At 60.8% G+C, this 16,357-nt stretch overlaps 1 protein-coding gene across 1 annotated transcript; it reads right to left on the bottom strand.

Annotated features, from left to right (window-relative positions):
• Positions 1-778: 778 nt before the first annotated feature.
• On the bottom strand, positions 779-13,913 carry CAPN15 (calpain 15). Its single transcript, XM_082006506.1, has 11 exons — positions 12,416-13,913; positions 8,574-8,782; positions 8,142-8,325; positions 5,141-5,364; positions 3,976-4,101; positions 3,085-3,237; positions 2,567-2,728; positions 2,043-2,272; positions 1,673-1,833; positions 1,190-1,368; positions 779-1,012 (listed from the first exon to the last, which is right to left on the bottom strand). Exons 1-11 carry the CDS (start codon positions 13,889-13,891, stop codon positions 835-837), a joined length of 3,282 nt encoding a protein of 1,093 aa, XP_081862632.1. The 5' UTR covers positions 13,892-13,913; the 3' UTR covers positions 779-834.
• Between the last annotated feature and the right edge of the window lie 2,444 nt (positions 13,914-16,357).

Here is a 16,357-nt window from a genome sequence, read left to right as displayed (position 1 = left end):
GGTTCCCACTGACACAGCCCCCCAGGCATCACCCCGTGGCCTCGCTCCTCACCCGGGAGCAGCGTTGGCGGAGGGCACCGCTGCATTTCGCCCCGAGGTGCAGTGAAAACCCCGCAGCGGCAGCTTTCTAAAACAACCCAGCGCCCTTTCCTCCCCGCCGCCAGCGTGGTGCGGGGGCAGCCCCGGCACCCGGCACGGGCGAGGCGGGTGGAGGGTCCAGACACCGCAGCGGCTCCCTGCCATGAGCAGCCAGCACGAGCGGCACCACAGCGGGGTGACCCCGGCACCCCCCAGCCTGGCTACGGTACCTCGGTGCCACGGTGGTCCTGGCAGCAGACGATGGGGACAACAAGACAGTGGGAAGGACCCGGGGACAGACGGTGGGTCACACAGACGGACAGACGTCAGAGGTATATTCTTTTTTTTTGCAGCGCCGGGGCCCTGGCGCTGCGGGAGGGAGCAGAGTCCTGAGCGTGGTGCCTGGGAAGGGCCGCGGCAGCAACCTCCGGCCCCCCTCTCCCGCAGCCCCCCGCTCTGTGCCCGGGGCAGGCCGAGGGCCCCGGGCCCCGGCACAGGTATGGGGCAGGTGGGATCCTGAGATGGCCCCATGCCCCCAGCCGCTCCTCATAAAGTGCGTGGGGAGCCGGCGGTGCCGGGGCGGGGGGCAGCGGGCAGAGCGGGTTCTGGCCCTGAGAGCTCGCCCCGGCCCCACGGCGCAGGGCAAAGTGCTGGGTGTGACTCTCTGGCTCTGCCCCCACGGCTCGGGGGGGTACCCCAGGCCAGGGGCTCGGTGAAAATAATGGGGGAGCGGAGCGGGGAGGGGGAGGCGCTTCGTCATAGGGGCCGGGGGCCGTGGAGCCCGGCGACCTCGGGTGTGAGCAGCGGGTTGTGGGTGCCCTTCGTCGACATCCAGTCATTGAGGAAAGCCTGGGTGGCTTTGCGGTGCGCCAGGCGGTGGGTGATGGAGAAGCCGGCGTTACCCTCCAGCTGGGAGAGGATCACCAACACCTGCCTGTGAAGAGAGCGACAGGCTCAAGGCCAGGCAGCTGCCTGTGCCCCGGCAAGCCCACCTCCTGCCTGTCACCCCCTGCCCACGCCTCCCTGCCCGCCCCGGGCTCTGCCTTGCTCCCAGCCTCCTGCCCTCCTCGCCGGGCAGCCCCGCTCCGAGCGGCCCCTGCCTACCCCGGACCTGTGCAGGGGGGGGACGCTGTCCTGCGTTTTGAGGCTGCCGCGTGTGGAGACGACGTTGAAGCTGTCGGTGCAGTCACACTGGACGTGCAGGTAGGACTTGGGGTGCCGGTTCTCCACCACCACAATGAGCCCTGCCCAGCCGTGCGTCAAGTAGTAGCAGGTCATCCCCTCGCGGCCCTGGGGCAAACAGCAGGGTCAGGGGTGTGAAGGCTCCCGGCACCCCTGCCTCCAAATCTCAACCCCTCGACCAGCATCTTCCACCTCTGGCCGAGGTCTGCCCATCTGCTGGGGTACCCCATGCTGCCCCGGGGAGAAAAGGGGCATCCATGGGGTAGGAGGGGACTAGGCGGCAGCCAGAGCTGGTGCAGCCCTGCCCGACTCCGGCCAGACTGAGGACATGGCGGAGGCAGGGTCCAGGCTGCCGCCGGCAGCGTCGTCTCCCTCCCCAGCGCAGCCCCTGCCCCGTGCCACCCGCACCCACCTCGTGGCGCTCGCCCTTGTTCTCGGTCAGCAGGATGATGGCGTCCGCCAGCGTGGTGGGCTGTGCCTCCACCTGCTCCACCATCACCAGGCGGGAGCTGTAGATGGCCAGGATATAGCTGGAATAATCGGTGGCTGGTCGGCTGCTGGTGGGACTGGATGCTGCGGAGACACGGAGAGGAAGGGGGGGATCAGTGAGACTGTCACCAAGCCCACAACCCCCGGGAGCAGGGTGCTGCTGGGCTGCTGCACGTGCAGGCAACCTCCACCTCCAGCAAGGGCCCCACGGCACAGACCAAGGACTTTGCCACCTCTGTGTCCCCCAAGGTCTCCGCCGGCATCGCGGTGGGGAGGGCAGCCCAGCCCCTTACCCTGGGCGGCGGCGGGGCCTGCCAGGCCGGTGCTCCAGTGGTTGAAGGCACAGCACACGACGGCGTACTCGCCCGGCTCCAGCATGACGTCGCAGTTAACAAACTTCTTGACGGCTCGTTTGCTGTGGGCCATCAGCCGGCCCAGGCTCAGCTTGTTCCCGCTGGTGAAGGTAGCCCGGAAAACCATGATGCACAGATCCAGCAAGTGGCTGTCCACCGTGTCCGACCGCCTGCGCCGGGAGGGGGAGAAGGGTCACACGTCACCCGAGCGCCGCCCCGCAGAGCACCTGGAGGCCAGGATGGCGGATCCAGGGCAAAAGTCCTCCCGCTGCCCCAGGTACCCAGCCCCAGGAACCAGGGCGTGTTCAGGGCTTGGGTTTCAGCTAAAACATGAGCACACCCTGAGGATTGGAGAAACGGCGGTGGGGACCCATCCCGGAGCTCGGCCACCCCAAGGGATGGCACGGGGCGAGAGGGCAATGTGTTTGGGATTTCTCCCCGGTCCGGGGTGCTGCCCTGCTCACCTGCTGCCCTCCTGGAAGAGGGCAAACTCCAGGGCGGCACGCTCCAACACCGTCAGCGACGTCACCGTCACTGGCCCGTTGGCCTTGTTGGGGAACATGCCCTGCACACGCACCTCGTGCCAGTCCGAATGGAGCTTGCAGATGTCCACGGAGTCGAAATACCTGTGGGGAAGCTGGGCTCAGCCCCGGCGGGGTCCTCCGTGGGTACACTGCCCCAGCACGCTGCAGCTCACGCACCCCCCACCCGGCGGGTCACCCGCATCCCCCTGGGGATGCCCGGTCCTGCCTGCCCCATCTTATAATCGCATAAGGGTTTGGGTTGGAAGGGACCTTTCAAGGCCATCCAGTCCAACCCCCTGCAGTGAGCAGGGACATCTTCAACTCGAGCAGGTTGCTCAGAGCCCTGTCCAACCTTGAATGTTTCCAGGGAAGGGGCATGTCTTGACGCCCATGACCCATTTTCTGTCCCCTGCCTGGCTTCCCGCCCCACAGCCTCTGCCTCCTGGGCACTACCGTACTTAATGAAATCGCTGTACTCCATCCAGAAGACACCCTCGCTGCTGCCGTGGGGCATCAGGTCGTGACGCAAGGGAGCCGGCCAGTGCGGCCACTCGTCAGACCAGCTGCCGTTCCAGGAGAAGCGGCCCCAGGGGTTTCGGAGCCTCAGTAGCCTGGGAGAAGGGGAAAAATGGTGTCAGAGGCCCAGGAGGAAGCAGAGCGCAAGGAAGATCACCTCTGAGATGCTCTCCCAGCTCTGCAGACCCAGCCAGCCCCTGCCAGAGGGGACCACACCACTTCTGCCCCTGCCTTTCAAAGCCCTCACAGCATCCCAGACCTGCTTTGCCACCCCCACTGTGGGCCCAGATGCCCACGTCCTGCAGCTCTGGACCTGCTGCAGCTCCCTCTGCCCTTCCCTGCCCAAAGGGCCTCCAGCCGGGCGCTGCGGGGAAGGAGCTCGGCCGGGAAGGGGCTGGCTGCCAAGCATGTGCCTGGAGCTGCACAAGCCCAGGCGTGACATGGATTGAAATGGGGCTTCATACAGCAGCCGGGCTCTCAGGGGCAGCACCTCTTTCTATCCCCCCACCCTCCAAAGGTGAGAAGGTGTCCTGATTGCCTTACTGAGTTGAAAGAGCTCAACTCAATCCTCTGCATCTTGCGAGAAGACCAGGCGAACCATTCTGCACCACAGGGCACCCTGGAGCAGAGCGGCCCTGGACGTGGAGCCAGTGCCAGGCTTACGGGACAACAGCATTCATGTGACACCCTGAGATGGAGAAACAGCCCTTGCTGGCCACGAGGATGGGACACCAAAGAGTCCCCAAGGTCTTGTCCAGCACGCACTCCATTATCTGTCGCCAGGGTTGGCAGGAACGTCTGTTGTGCCACACCAGCCTCCACCCTGAACTCACCTGAAGCCTTGGACATCCCGCACGTCCAGGATGGAGTAGGCGTGCCGTGGACGCAGACCCATGCTCTCGTAGGCCACATCGTCCACTTTCATGTTGCCTCCACCACAGGACGCGCCCATGAGGAACCTGCGTGGGGGACAGCAAAACCCTCAGTGTCCTGCCAGGCCTGGCACGGGCGAGGAAAGCACAGGCCAGATTTCCGCCCCCCGGAGGCTCCAGGATATTCCCTCTCTGCAACCAGACCGGAGCAGTGCCCCGGCCCTGCCAGCCAGAGCTCTGCCTGGGCAGCAGCGAGCTCCCTCCACCAGCTCACGTGCGCCCTCGAGCCCGGGCTCCGCGGCAAGCTGCTCTGAGCAGCGCCCGCGCCTGCGGGGCAGAAAGCTCTGTCCACGCACCGCGGAGCTTTGCCCAAACCTCACCCGTTTTTTGCCAGGCCCCGGGGCCCTGCCCATCTCTGCTGGCTGGCAGGGCTCAGCCACACGGAGAGCCCCTTCGCAGGCAGCCGGCCCGTTCTGGGGGGGCTAGTCGAGGCGGCAGGTCTGCGCCAGCCAGGCTTGGGGGGACACCACGTGCGGGGACCGATCAGCCTCCACGTGGCCCTGTACTGCAGGCTGGCAGAAGCAACCCTGCCTTCAGCCGTCCCAACAAAAATCACTCCCATTCCCACTGCGCAGAGCCCAGGAACCTAACTGCCCTCCTGCTGGAGCGATGACCAAGAGGTCTTTGCTTTTGTCGCCTATAGTCTTTGTTGCCTATAGACTGCCTATAGTCGTGCCCAGGTACGGCCAGCAAAGACGCCGTGTATGGGTGGGAGATACGTGCAGGGTCAAGCACTTAACAATACAAAAAAAAAAACCCTCAAAAGCAAAGCAAGCGGGCTCAATGCCAGCCACTTCGAAATTCCCTCAAGACAGCAGTAAACGTGCACAGGAAAGCTCACCAGGATTTTGATTTCACAGGAAAATTAAACAAAGGAGAAATAATTTCTCAGAGCTTAGAGGGGGAGCTCTGCCAATGCTCCAGGTGAATGCCAAGGGCGGTGGTCCCCGCCTTCGGTAATGCACTAGCCCCTCTCCTCTGAGCCTCTACAAATGAGAGCGGCCCCCCTCGCCCCCCTCTCCGAGCGCCCATGCTCCTGCCACGGCACCCTCCTGCCTTGTCTTACCCAGCCTCCTTAGAACTCAGCATTTTGGCCCAGATGAGGTCAGTGTCAATGGGCTCCTCGCGAGGGTTAGTGGAGCTGACCTGCAGCATCAGGCTCTCGCAGGGGGCACCCGTTAGTGTAGCCAGGCCTTCGATAGCACGCCCTGCCTGGAGGGCAAAGTACGAACCATGAAGCTTGGCCAGAGCCTTCTCAATGAGGGCGACCCACAACTGCTTCCTCTGCGCCTGCGGAAAGAGGGAGAAACACGTCACGAGCTGTCCCAGGCAGCAGATGGGAAAGCGAAGGCGGTGCGTACAGACGAGGCAAAGCCCCGCTCGCCCACCCCTGCCAGTCCTCCCGTGGCAATGGGAGACGGGAGAGGCAGGAGCAGCGAGGCCAGGCCACCAGGAGCTTGTGCACAGGAGGCCATCGGTGACCCCGTTTGCTGCCTGCTCAGCGTTTTGTTTGCACAGTTTAATTCCCCTTGGGAAAACATCCCGGCATGAACGCTCAGGCTGCCGACGCAGCTGCATCCCGGGGTGCCCAGAGTCAGGCTGGCAGGGGTGGGTGTCCACCTTGTAAGCTAACGGTCCCTTCCTTCTGCTTCAACCCGGATTTAAAGAATGCTTAGGAATGGAAGAGGGTATCAAGGACACCCGGCACACCTGCCTTTCACTCGCACACCACTGCAAACCAAAACCAATGCGCCTTTGGCGGAGGAGGCTGCCTAGAGCACACGCGGCCGTGAGACTGATTTAGATTTCACCCACGGAACAGAGACGCGGTTTCAAGGACACGCTCCGAAAGCTCACAGGCAGACGGACAAACTCCTCTACTCCAGCACAGGGCCAGTGGCAAGATGTAATGAGAAGACGCAAGTTTTGCAGCGGGGAACTCTCCCCGGAGTCGCTTTGCTCTGGTGCCAGGCTATGGCTCTTGGCATCGCCGGGCTGAATTCGGATTCAGAAAGAAATGCGCAAGTTGCATTAATGCACTCAGAGGTTTGCAAAGCCTCCATCGGCCACGGCGACGCGGGCTCAGGGCACAGCCTTCACCGCTACGTCCGAGCCACCATCGTGGGTCCTCGGCGTGCCGCAGGGTGCAGTCACCGGCCGTGCTTTACTCCTGGGCGTGTTCAGGTGGGGGAGAGACACCTCCGCCCCAGCCCCTGCCTGCGGCGAGGACGCGAAGAGGAAGGCGTACGAGGACAGAAGAGACATTTGTTGGGCTCGGGCCCCAGGCAAATGGGGCTCAGTACCCGGTGCTTGGAGGGCGGCAGGGGAAAAGCACTGGTACACAGTGGCTGCCTGCGACTTGCAGGCGGCAGCCAAGAGCTGGGAGAGGGAAGGAGGGCGGTGAAGATTTCTTTCCGATGGATAAAGAAAGCTTACAAGTGCTTTTCACTGGTTTTTGAGTCCCCCGTTCAACAAAATCCATGTTGTTTATTTCTGTGCCTGAGCAGCAGCCAGGGAACTCTGATAAGAGCCTGGTTTTCCTTTATTGTTGAAACTCTCCCTTTTTCCATTTTTAGCCCCCACATTCAGCTCACATGGCTAAACGCTTGGCAGAAAAATCTCGTCACGATTCAGGTGCCCCTGGAAACAAAGGCAAAGCAAGCCCAGCCTGTGTGAAAACCTTCAATCTTAAAAAAAAAAAAAAAAAAGAAAAGCAGCCTTGAAATTTTTAGAGAGGAAAGCTGGATGGAAAAGAAAAAAAAAAACCAAGACGCCAGGCAAATCGTATGCTGAAAATAATGTGTCTGACTGGATCCTCTCTCTCTACCGTGAGGCAAACTGTAGACACAGACTCCTCCTTCCTCCCCTCTCTAAAGTTTCTCCTTGACAGGACCGGCACCCAGCAGCGCTGGCAATTGTTTTGTCCCCCTCAGTGTCCCCACTCGGCTGAGAAAGCGGCCAGGCAGCCCAGGCTTGGCGGTGCCGGACCTGTGCCTGCACAGCGCAAAGCCCCTGCCCGAACCCCTGCCCCTCTGCCCGGAGCCAGGGTTAAGCGGGGCTCAGCTGGCCAAGACTGTTGCCCGTTAGCTCCGACGCAATTCACAGTCACCCCAGAACCGAGCTGCCTCCACGCTTGCGAGGGCACGGGCTACCGAGCCCACGCAAGCCAGGGACTCTGCAAACTCTGTCGACATTAAAGTTCCCCAAATACTCATCTTCAGGCCCCGTTTCCCCAGCCGGAGTCCTGTCCCGACATCTACGCACGATGCGGTTTGGGGCTGTGCGTACTTGAAAGCAGCGGGTTGGGATTCGCAGAACGAAGTCTCACCCAGCAGTCCTGGGTCCCCGTCTCCTCCTGACAGCAGCACTTTGTTTTGTTTGGCAGATTCTGCTGCCTGATTTTCAATAAAGACGTTCTCAGTCTCCTTCATGGACGTGATCCCAGCAAGCGCCCCTGGGCCTGGCAGGCAGGGCAGGGCGTAACGCGCAGCGACGTCTCGACGTGGCTGAGGGAGCTTTGTTAATCCTAGCAGATGCCACCCGAGTGTGCTGAGAGCAACCGGGCACTGGTTCGAAACAAGCTGATTTATCTCACTCTCCACGGTCCCTCCCTGGCAAAGCCAAGCTGCCAGACCTCCCCGCAGAGGAAAGAAGCAGCTTTCCCTCAGCCCCTCGCAGTGCAAGACACAGCCGTTAAAATATTTTCCTTTTGCTGTGAAGAATAAGGATGGCTTCCCCTGCAGGTGAAGTGGCTGTCGTGCAGGGGAGGAGTGAGGAAAAAGCAACTGCAAATGAAACTTCTCCATCGCAGCCTGGAAAATGCCAAAAGGCGCCTAAACAGATTTGTGTTACCGCCTCAAAGAGTCGGCTGTCCTGAAGGTGCGGGGAAGAGCGGGGTCCTGAGCTGCAAATGCCCCACGCAGCACGGAGCAGGGGCCTCACAGCAGTACCTCTTCCCGCTGCCATCAGTTCTCTCTCCCGGGAGAGCCGGGGACGAGCCTCCCCCGTGCCCCTGGAGCGCTGCCCACCCTCTCCCGGCACCCCTCTCCCCGCCCAGGGCCGCTGACCTGCGAGAAGAGGAGGTATCCGCACTCGTCGCACGGCAGCATGTCGTCCACCAGCACCGTGGTCCACGTGCCGTCCTTGCACAGCCGCACCTGGTAGGCGCCCTCGGGGCACAGCGTCCTCGTGATCATCACCCTCTCCACCAGCTCCGGCCGCTCGGCCAGCACGGCCAGGGCGCTCAGGAACCTGCCAGCGGGATGGGAGGCGGGACGGTCTCAGGGGAGCGCGGGCAGGCAGCAGGCAGCTGCCCAGCCGTGCAGCGCAGGGGACGGCAGTCCGCAGCCGCGTGGTAAGGGAGTGAGGCAGAGGATGGGGTACACGCCTGGGGGTATAACCGGGTTTGAGTAGGGCCGAGGGGTCTGATCTGGAGCTGGATGAAAGGGGGGAAAGGAGGAAGGGGTAGGAGGGTGTCAGCCGGGCTCGCTCCCCCTTACCAGCAGTTTCCCAGCAGTCCCTGCAGGATATCTGAGGGCCTGGGTGTCCGGAACACCGACCACTTCACCGATCGGTCCTTGAAGATGCTACAGTTGATTTCGTGGGGTCGCAGCCACTGCTTCACCCTCTGCTGCACGCTGTCGCCTTCCGGGAATCCCACGGACTTGGGCCCAGGGTGGAAACTGTCATCTACAAAATTGACTTTGTTCTGCGAGAGCGAAAGGCAAGGAGAGCATCAGTGTGCAGCTGTGCGGCACAGAGCTCCCCGGGGCCTCCTGGGGCTCCCGCTGCACCCCCAGGAGAGCGCGGAGCCCCCAGCCCCCCTGCCTGGCCCAGGCAGCCCCTTCTGACGCCGTCCAGGGAGGCAGGTCTGGGGCCGGCTGTCTGCTGGCAACGGCACAGATGCATTTTGTGCATCGGGTCCAGCCTTCAGCCCTGCCACGAGCCAGCTCACTTCTCCGGCCCCCGAGCTCCAGATCGCGACACAAATCTGCCTTTTTCCGTTTCACAGGAGCCTCCCCAGGCAGGGGCCGTCTCGCGCTTTGCGCCGGTGCTAAAAGCCGGACCGTGGGGGACCTTGGCTGCCTCTGGAAGTGGCAAAGCACGCGAGCAGCAAGCCTGCGAGGAGCCACCGGGCAAGCTAACGCTCCTCAACCCGAGCCCTGGGCTAAAGGCTGAGCTGGCCCTGCTCCGGCGGGGACACGCTGGGCTTGTGTCACATCCTGTGCCACCCCTGAGACACATCCCCGGAGGGTGTTAGGGGCAGCTTTTGCAATTGGATTCAGCCAGATCACGAACAGGCAAGCGATTCCAGAGTGAGGGTATCCCATGTCCGAGCCCAGCTGCAATAGCTGCCGCATATTAAATAAAATAGGATGGACTGAAGGGCAGATAATCCTATAGGTATTATCCACAGAGGCAGGATGGAAGCACAGAACTTCACCAAGTGGAGAAGGGCAGCTTTTTCAGGCAGTTTAACACAGGGTGAAATAAGAACCAGGACTTCTTTGTTATTGCTAATTAAATGAAATTGAATTCTTTCAGCAAAAGCCGGCTCTGATTGAAATTAGCTTTTATGCACACTGAACTAGTAGTTGTGCTTCTTCTTTTGTTGCAATCCTACGTGAACGCTTTCTACACGGTGCCTCAAGTAGCACTTCCAGCTTCTCTTCCGTGGAAGGGTGTTTTTAAGCTAATAGATGTCACCGTTCAAATACTGGTGCAGGCCAAAAGGGACACGTCCCAAGTTTGCTGGCTTTCTCACGGGGAGCAGCTGCTGTATCGGCCAGCAACCTCACCTCACCACATCCCGGCCTCGCACACTCGCCTCCCGGGGTGCAGCCAGTGCTCCTCAGGAACCCACCGTGCAGGGCCGTGTGGGCACAGAGCAAGGCAGCAGTCCTCGAGTCGCAGCCTGTGGGCATCGCGAGCTTTCCGTCCCTTGTAGAGTTGCTGCAGCAGTGCTTTTCCAAGCAGCGGAAGAGGAAGAAGCCTTCAGCCTCCTCGGTATCACGAGGAGACCCTCCTCAGGGTCTCACCAGGGCCAGAAGAGCACTCAGCAGGGCTGCAGGAGCCTGGACGTGAGCCCATGGACCCTACCAGCATGATGACGGAGGCAACGTGAGAGCCACAGCAGCGCAGTTCCCTAGCAGCATCGGGAAAGCCTGCCTAAGAAGCTAATTACCTTTATACCACGATGTCTCCCTTTGCATCTTTCTAAATGCTTTAGAGAAGTTGCCACTAGCAATATCCCTGTGAGATGAACGGGCAGAGGAGGAGGAAAACAGAGATGGGGCCTCCCCCAGGACACGGAAAGGCTCTGCAGGCAGAGGTGCCAGAACACGGCACAAGACAGCAAGAGTCCCGGGTTGTCGTTCTAGCTCTGCAGAACGTGCTGACGCGTGTTGTTACTTGGAAAGGGGGAAGGATGGTGAATGAGAGGAGAGAAGTGTGAGACAGAGGCATAAGCAAGAGAGGGGACAGCATGAGACTAAAATGCCCCGTGCAGAGGCAGCTAGCGGAAGAGGCCAGCTCTGCCCTCCTCCCAGGTGGAAAAGAAAGGGTAAAGCTGAAAGTGGGGGCCACGCACCCAGAAGCATTGGAAAAAGCAGCCCTGGAATAGTGGAGGAGGGAGCGCCCACGGCAGGAGCTCGAGCAGAAATCCCTGCAGGGAGCAGCACAGCAAGGCGGGCTGCTCCACGCGACGCGGGGCACAGGGACGACGGGCGGAGGAGCACTTGGCCAGCCTGACACTCTTCCACGGGAAGGCTGAACGGCCTGTGAAACACTGCGAGCGGAAGGAAGCTGGGAGGCTGCCTTACATGCCAGCTGAAACAGGAGCATGGGTGGGAAGCTGCAGGCGTGCCGGGAGCCGAGTGAGCAGGAGTATGCGAGCGGCAGTGTCCCACCACCCCTACCAGTCTTTCCCTTGGACCTGCAGAGCCCTTGACTTGCCATAAACAGTGTCAGGACATAGCAGCGATTTAGTTTTAGGGGGATTTTAAGGAGATGGCCCATGCTGATCTAACAGCCCGTTACTGCTGGCTTAGCAAGCTGAACGGGCTCAGCCAAGGCTCCGACCGAGAGCTATGCTGGATGGGGCAAGGCAGACTCCTCTTCTTGGCAGCGGCAAGCTGCTAATTCAACTTGGCCATCTCTCACAATTCCTCCTTCAGGCCTGATTCCACTGGATGTAACAGATGTTCCCTGCCTACAAAAGAGGTTACTCACTTGCTTAAAAGAGGGGGATAAGCAGAATCAGGGTCTCTCTGCTATAAAGACACTCACGTCTGTTAGGATGGACACGTAGTAACTAAAAAACCCCACAACCCCAAAACAGGATCATTCTCAACAGCTTCCCTCCCGAGCCAAACATCTCTGCGGTCCCCAGCCCGCGCAGCAGAGGCACAGACGTGGACACACTCTTCGAACCAGGCAGGAAAAGCCTTGTCTGTACGTCAAAATGGGACTGCAAACCTCCCTTTCCATCTGGTCCAGAAGAACTGGAGGATTCTCCCAGAGGAGGGCAGAGAAAGAGCAGCATTCACAGGAGCATCTTATGCCACTCAGGGAAAAAAATGGGGCCATCAGAGTGGTGTTTGAGACTGAAACCCAGCAGATCGAGCCAGATAGTCCACAGCGGGAGGGGAAGGCGATAGCATGCGCTCCCGGGACCCTCACCTGAGCCAGGGTACAGCGAAACCTCAGCTGTTCTTCCCAAAACTGGGGTGAGCCATTTGCAGCTGCAGCTGTGCGTTCACAAACACCAAAACCAGGAACGTCAAGGCCCAGCTCATGGTCCTGGAACACTTGCAGTTGCTGGCAGTGGCAGCAGTTCCTCTGCCTGCACCCCTGGTGCTCTGAGCCTCTGCCTGCTGCATCCTCAGGTTTCCCACACCCACACATGTCGCAGTTGCTGCCCACAGACCACGGTGCCACCAGCAAACCTGGACGCACTCTTTCCCAGCCTCCCTCACCCCTGGACAGGGAAGGAGCTGTACTGACCACCTAAGAATGTCCCCAGCAACCCAGATGTTCTCTCTTGCTGACTTAAAATATCACTAGGTTTCAGAGTTAACACTCAAGACTTCCTCACCCTCGAGCTGGGAGTGAACTCAGATGGGTCACCTTCACCCTAGAGATGATCTCACACCAATTTAAGATAGTACATTTCAGTGTTAACAACCAGCATCCAGCTGTTGCAGGTGAAGGTCTTCTCTGGGACCCGAGACACCGAAGGCAGCCTGCCTGTGCCAAGCGATGCCCTAGACCCGCGGGGGAGGCAGGAAGGCGGCCCCCTCCACGTGAAGCCAGGAGCAAGACTAGTTCAGCAAGCACTCACCTCCCGGCAGAAGGTCACGATGTTTTCCCACAGGGCTTTGGCCTCTCCCTCGTCCGTCTGCCGCCTCTTCTCCACGTGCATGCTCTCCCGTCTCTTCAGGGGCTTGAGGCCCTTGCGCTGGGCCACGTACTGCTGCGGGGTGTGGCAGGCCACGCAGTGCTTGGCCTTCAGCTCGTTGAGCAAGGTGCAAGCGGGACAAGCCCACTGGCCCGGCCTCTCCTGGCCAGTGGGCAGCTGGGACGGGAAGAGGCGGGCGACCTTGCGGGCGGACGGGGCCTTGCCGCCGCAGGAGGAGCAGCCGCCCTTGTCGCAAGCCCCGCAGTCGGGGCAGCGGGGGGACGGCTCGCCCTGCGTCCCGTGCTCCTGGAAGCCGTGCAGCTTGGAGGAGCCGCAGGCTTTGCACTTCTGGGCCAGGGTGGGGTTCTTGAGGGTGCACTTGGAACAGGACCAGGTGGTAAAGTCAGGGCTGGAGGGGCTGCACGGGGTGAATCTCACCGAGTCCCCCACCAGATTGATGGTGTCGCTGCCCTTCTGGGTGCTGCAAGCCTCGCATTTACCAGCCCCAGCAGAGTTAAGCAGGGAGCAGGAGCTGCACTTCCAGTGGGACGGACTGACCTCCATCTCCTCCTCCAGCACGCTCAGCCGCTTGTTGGACAGCAGCTCCTGGAAGCGGGCAGCCGGGGCAGTCCTGGCCTGACCCTGCGGAGAGCCCTTCTGCCCTGCCACGCTCTGAGCCACGGGCTGGGAGGCTTCGGACCCCGGCATCTGCAGCTGGGGGGGCACCTCCCGGCGGCTTCGAGGCACGGGGTTGTTCTGGAGCCCGGGGGAGAAGGGACTGAAGGCTGGCATCTTCTGGGCCTCTTGCTCCATAGCCACTGGGCCCTGGATGGCCACGGCGTCACCATCGGAGATCTCTGCAGAGACTAATGGCTGTGGGGTAGAGGGGGCCACGTGAAATCCGGCAGGGGTGATGACTTCAGGGACGACCAGCGCCTCTGGAGGGATCTTGGGCAGGGAGAGCTTGCGTGGACCGCCACAGGCAGAGCAGGAGTTGGCCACCGGCGTGTTGTGCAGTGTGCAGCGCTGGCAAGCCCAGCCACTCTCTAGCTCTGCTTCGTCGGGGCTCTTCCCCTCCGAGTCCTCGCTGCTGCTTTCTGCCTTGGCAGCCTCCTCCTTGGACGTGCCCTTGGGCTCCACAAGCACAGCGGGCTTGGGCAAGATGCCGTTGATGACGGGCAAGGGGGAGCCGCTGGGCCCTGGCTCCGGGGTGAAGCCACATACCTCGCAGGTTTCCTTGCCCAGAAAGTTCCTGAAGGTACAGCGGGCACAAGCCCATTTCTGTTCCTCCACGCTGAGCCGCAGGATGTGGTTGAGGTCGGGCTTCTGGCGGGGGGCTTCACATATGGAGCACTGCCGTTGCCCGACGGGGTTCAGAAAGGTGCAGCGGGTGCAGGACCACTCGCGGACGGCAGCCATGGAGCCGGCAGAGTGGGAGTGGCTGGAAGAAAGAAGATGACAGAGTGAGGCCAAGGCCACCCGGTACGCAGGGGTACCACACATTTCCTGGGCTGGCATGGCCAGGACCTTGCTTCCAGGAAGGGAACAACCATCAATCCAGTCATTGCTCTCCAGCCACTTCTTCCTCTGGCACTGACAAACGATTTCTCCAAGCGCACGGCAGCGCACTGGCTTCCACCCAAAACACTTCAGGAAGGGACCAAGAAGCAGCCCTGCAACCCTGCCGACCCCTCTCTCATTGCAGGGACGCGCCCCGGCGAGCAAGCACACCGCCTCTGCGCCCAACCTCGACAATTTTGTACAGCTTGTTCCTAACTCTCTGGAGGAGGTGACACCCCGACACCCTGCTCTGCCTTCTTCCTCTTCCCAGGGGGTCAATTCTTTCCTCCTTCGGTGCCCCTCCAGCCCACCTCTGTTTCCCTTTGTGTGAAACTGTCTCTCCCCTCTCCTTTTGGCTCGCCACCATGGGCACGCCACTTACCCACGCAGGCACCACCGAGCGCAGGTTGTGGTGTGCGGTGCTGCTTTCCCATGGCTATAGGCTTCAGGGCCCGAAGCCCGGCCCCGCCAGCCCGCGAGCGGTAGCTCCGTGCCGGAGCCGAGGCAGGTTGCGGCGAGCCGGCGCCGGGACAGCTCACCAGCAGGGTCTGAGCTCAGCAGCAGCTCCTGACTCTCCCCAGCCTCTGGCAGAGGCAAGGCATTTCTGAGCAGCAGGCTTTGCGGGGCACCGTGTCCCAGCTCCAGCTCCTGCCCCGCTTACGTGGGAAGCGGAGAGGCCACAGACCCCTCCCCTCAGCACCAGCCCTCAGTTTACAACCTCCAGTGTTGCATGGGAGTGCCTGAAATCCTGACGGGGGAACGGGTCCAGGGCACACCACAGCCACCCCACTCCAGGGCAGAAAGTCATAATAACGTTTTCCAGGCGGGTTCAATTTTCAGCAAGCAAAGCACCGCAGCAGCAGCAGCTCCACAGGCCACAGCAACCTCTGGGCTTGCAGGGAGCAGCTCTCCCTCACCCCGACCCTCCCCGTGCCCTCAGGAAGGCGACACCACGCTTGCACGCGTGCTGACGAACAGCAGAAGGAATCCCAGCCCTGCACAGTGCCCTTTGTCCCCTGGTCAGGGTCATTTCCTGGAGCTTCTAGCAAAGGTGGGGTTGAAACAGAGCTTTCTGCTTCCTCCTCCTTCACACAAGGACAAAACAGTTCTCCTTCAGGTACATGTGCAGCTCAATCCCGGAGCCCTCCCTCCGTGCACTCCCGTTCCCAGACAACGCAGCCAAGTCTAAAGCCCCAACCTTGAACCCAAGCTCCAGGCCAGCTGCGCCTCTCTCCAGCCGAGCTGGTCCCCTTCCAACCCCTTCCACCCTGCCCTGCTTGCCTGAGACCCCAGGCAGGGCCAACTCTGCAGAAGAAGCCTCCAAGTCCACCCCATGCCCATGCTCTTCCCAGGAACTGCAAATTCAGGCCATTCCAGACAAAGAAACCAGCAGCCTAAATGACGAGGGCTGCACCCCAGCGGGCCCACCACTGGCTCCCTCTCTAGCATCCCTTCAAGGACCAGGTTCAACCACAACGCCGTTCTGGAACAAAGCAAGGGGAAAAAAGATGTTTTATGCCACAGAGGACAAGGGCAGAAAGCTATGAGACGCCGGCGCAGCCCACAGAGGCAACCGGGTCCTGGCTGGCCTCCAGCATCCCAGGCAGCAGCACCTGCATAACCAGCTTCCCCGGGCAGCTGAGCAGACCGCACTGCGGCAGCGGGGTCTTGAGGGGACAGAGGATGCAGCAAGAACCACCCTGGGGAGGAGGAGAGTGACCCTTCGTTTGGCTGGGCACCTGAGAAACTCTCCCGGGAATACTCCAGCAGCAATCGGACCGCATTTCCAGACCGTGCCCCAGAGCCATCAGAAGAGCAGCCCCCTCCCCACCAAGGAGATCAGCTACAACCTTCAACTCTCTTCTTAAATCAAACGTTTCTCTAAATAAAGCCCAAACCCAAGAAATCCATTTTATTGCAAGAGAGAGCTTGAAAATTCATTCTGGTTGATATACCATGCCTTCACAGTTTGAACTTTACAAGGTATTTATTTACTGGAGTTATTTAAGGAATCTTTCCTAGCTAAGAGAAATATAAACATTGATTTTTCTGCCTGAAGTCCTCCAGCTGTGAGCCACTGTACAGTCCTCTTCCCCATGGCAGCACCATGCCCACAGCCATCTGAAAGGGAGATCATTCTTCAGAGAAAGGGAAGGAGCCACGTGCCCGGCTCCAGCAGAGGTGGAGAAGCAAACGGGGCCATGAAGGGCACCATGGTCCTGTCACATCCATTCGTCTTACTGGTTGAGGTTGATCAAACCACAGGCATCGGCGAAAGGCAAGCAAAGGCTGTCAGCAACCCGCACCATCCGCATCCGTCCTCCT

This window comes from Phaethon aethereus, assembly GCF_964289735.1.
Source record: "Phaethon aethereus genome assembly, chromosome: 15".
Taxonomy (NCBI): domain Eukaryota; kingdom Metazoa; phylum Chordata; class Aves; order Phaethontiformes; family Phaethontidae; genus Phaethon; species Phaethon aethereus.
Note: the sequence above shows the minus strand (reverse complement) of the source record. Positions and strands in the feature narration are given on the sequence as shown.

What these genes read in the sequence shown, in the direction of transcription:
- CAPN15 (XM_082006506.1), bottom strand. Translation starts at nt 13,891, where the DNA reads ATGGCTGCCGTCCGCGAGTGGTCCTGCACCCGCTGCACCTTTCTGAAC. An exon ending in TCGTGACCTTCTGCCGGGAG is followed by an intron (nt 8,783 to 12,415) that starts GTGAGTGCTTGC and finishes TCGCTCTCGCAG; the next exon opens with AACAAAGTCAATTTTGTAGA. An exon ending in CTCTTCCAGGAGGGCAGCAG is followed by an intron (nt 2,273 to 2,566) that starts GTGAGCAGGGCA and finishes CTCCCGGCGCAG; the next exon opens with GCGGTCGGACACGGTGGACA.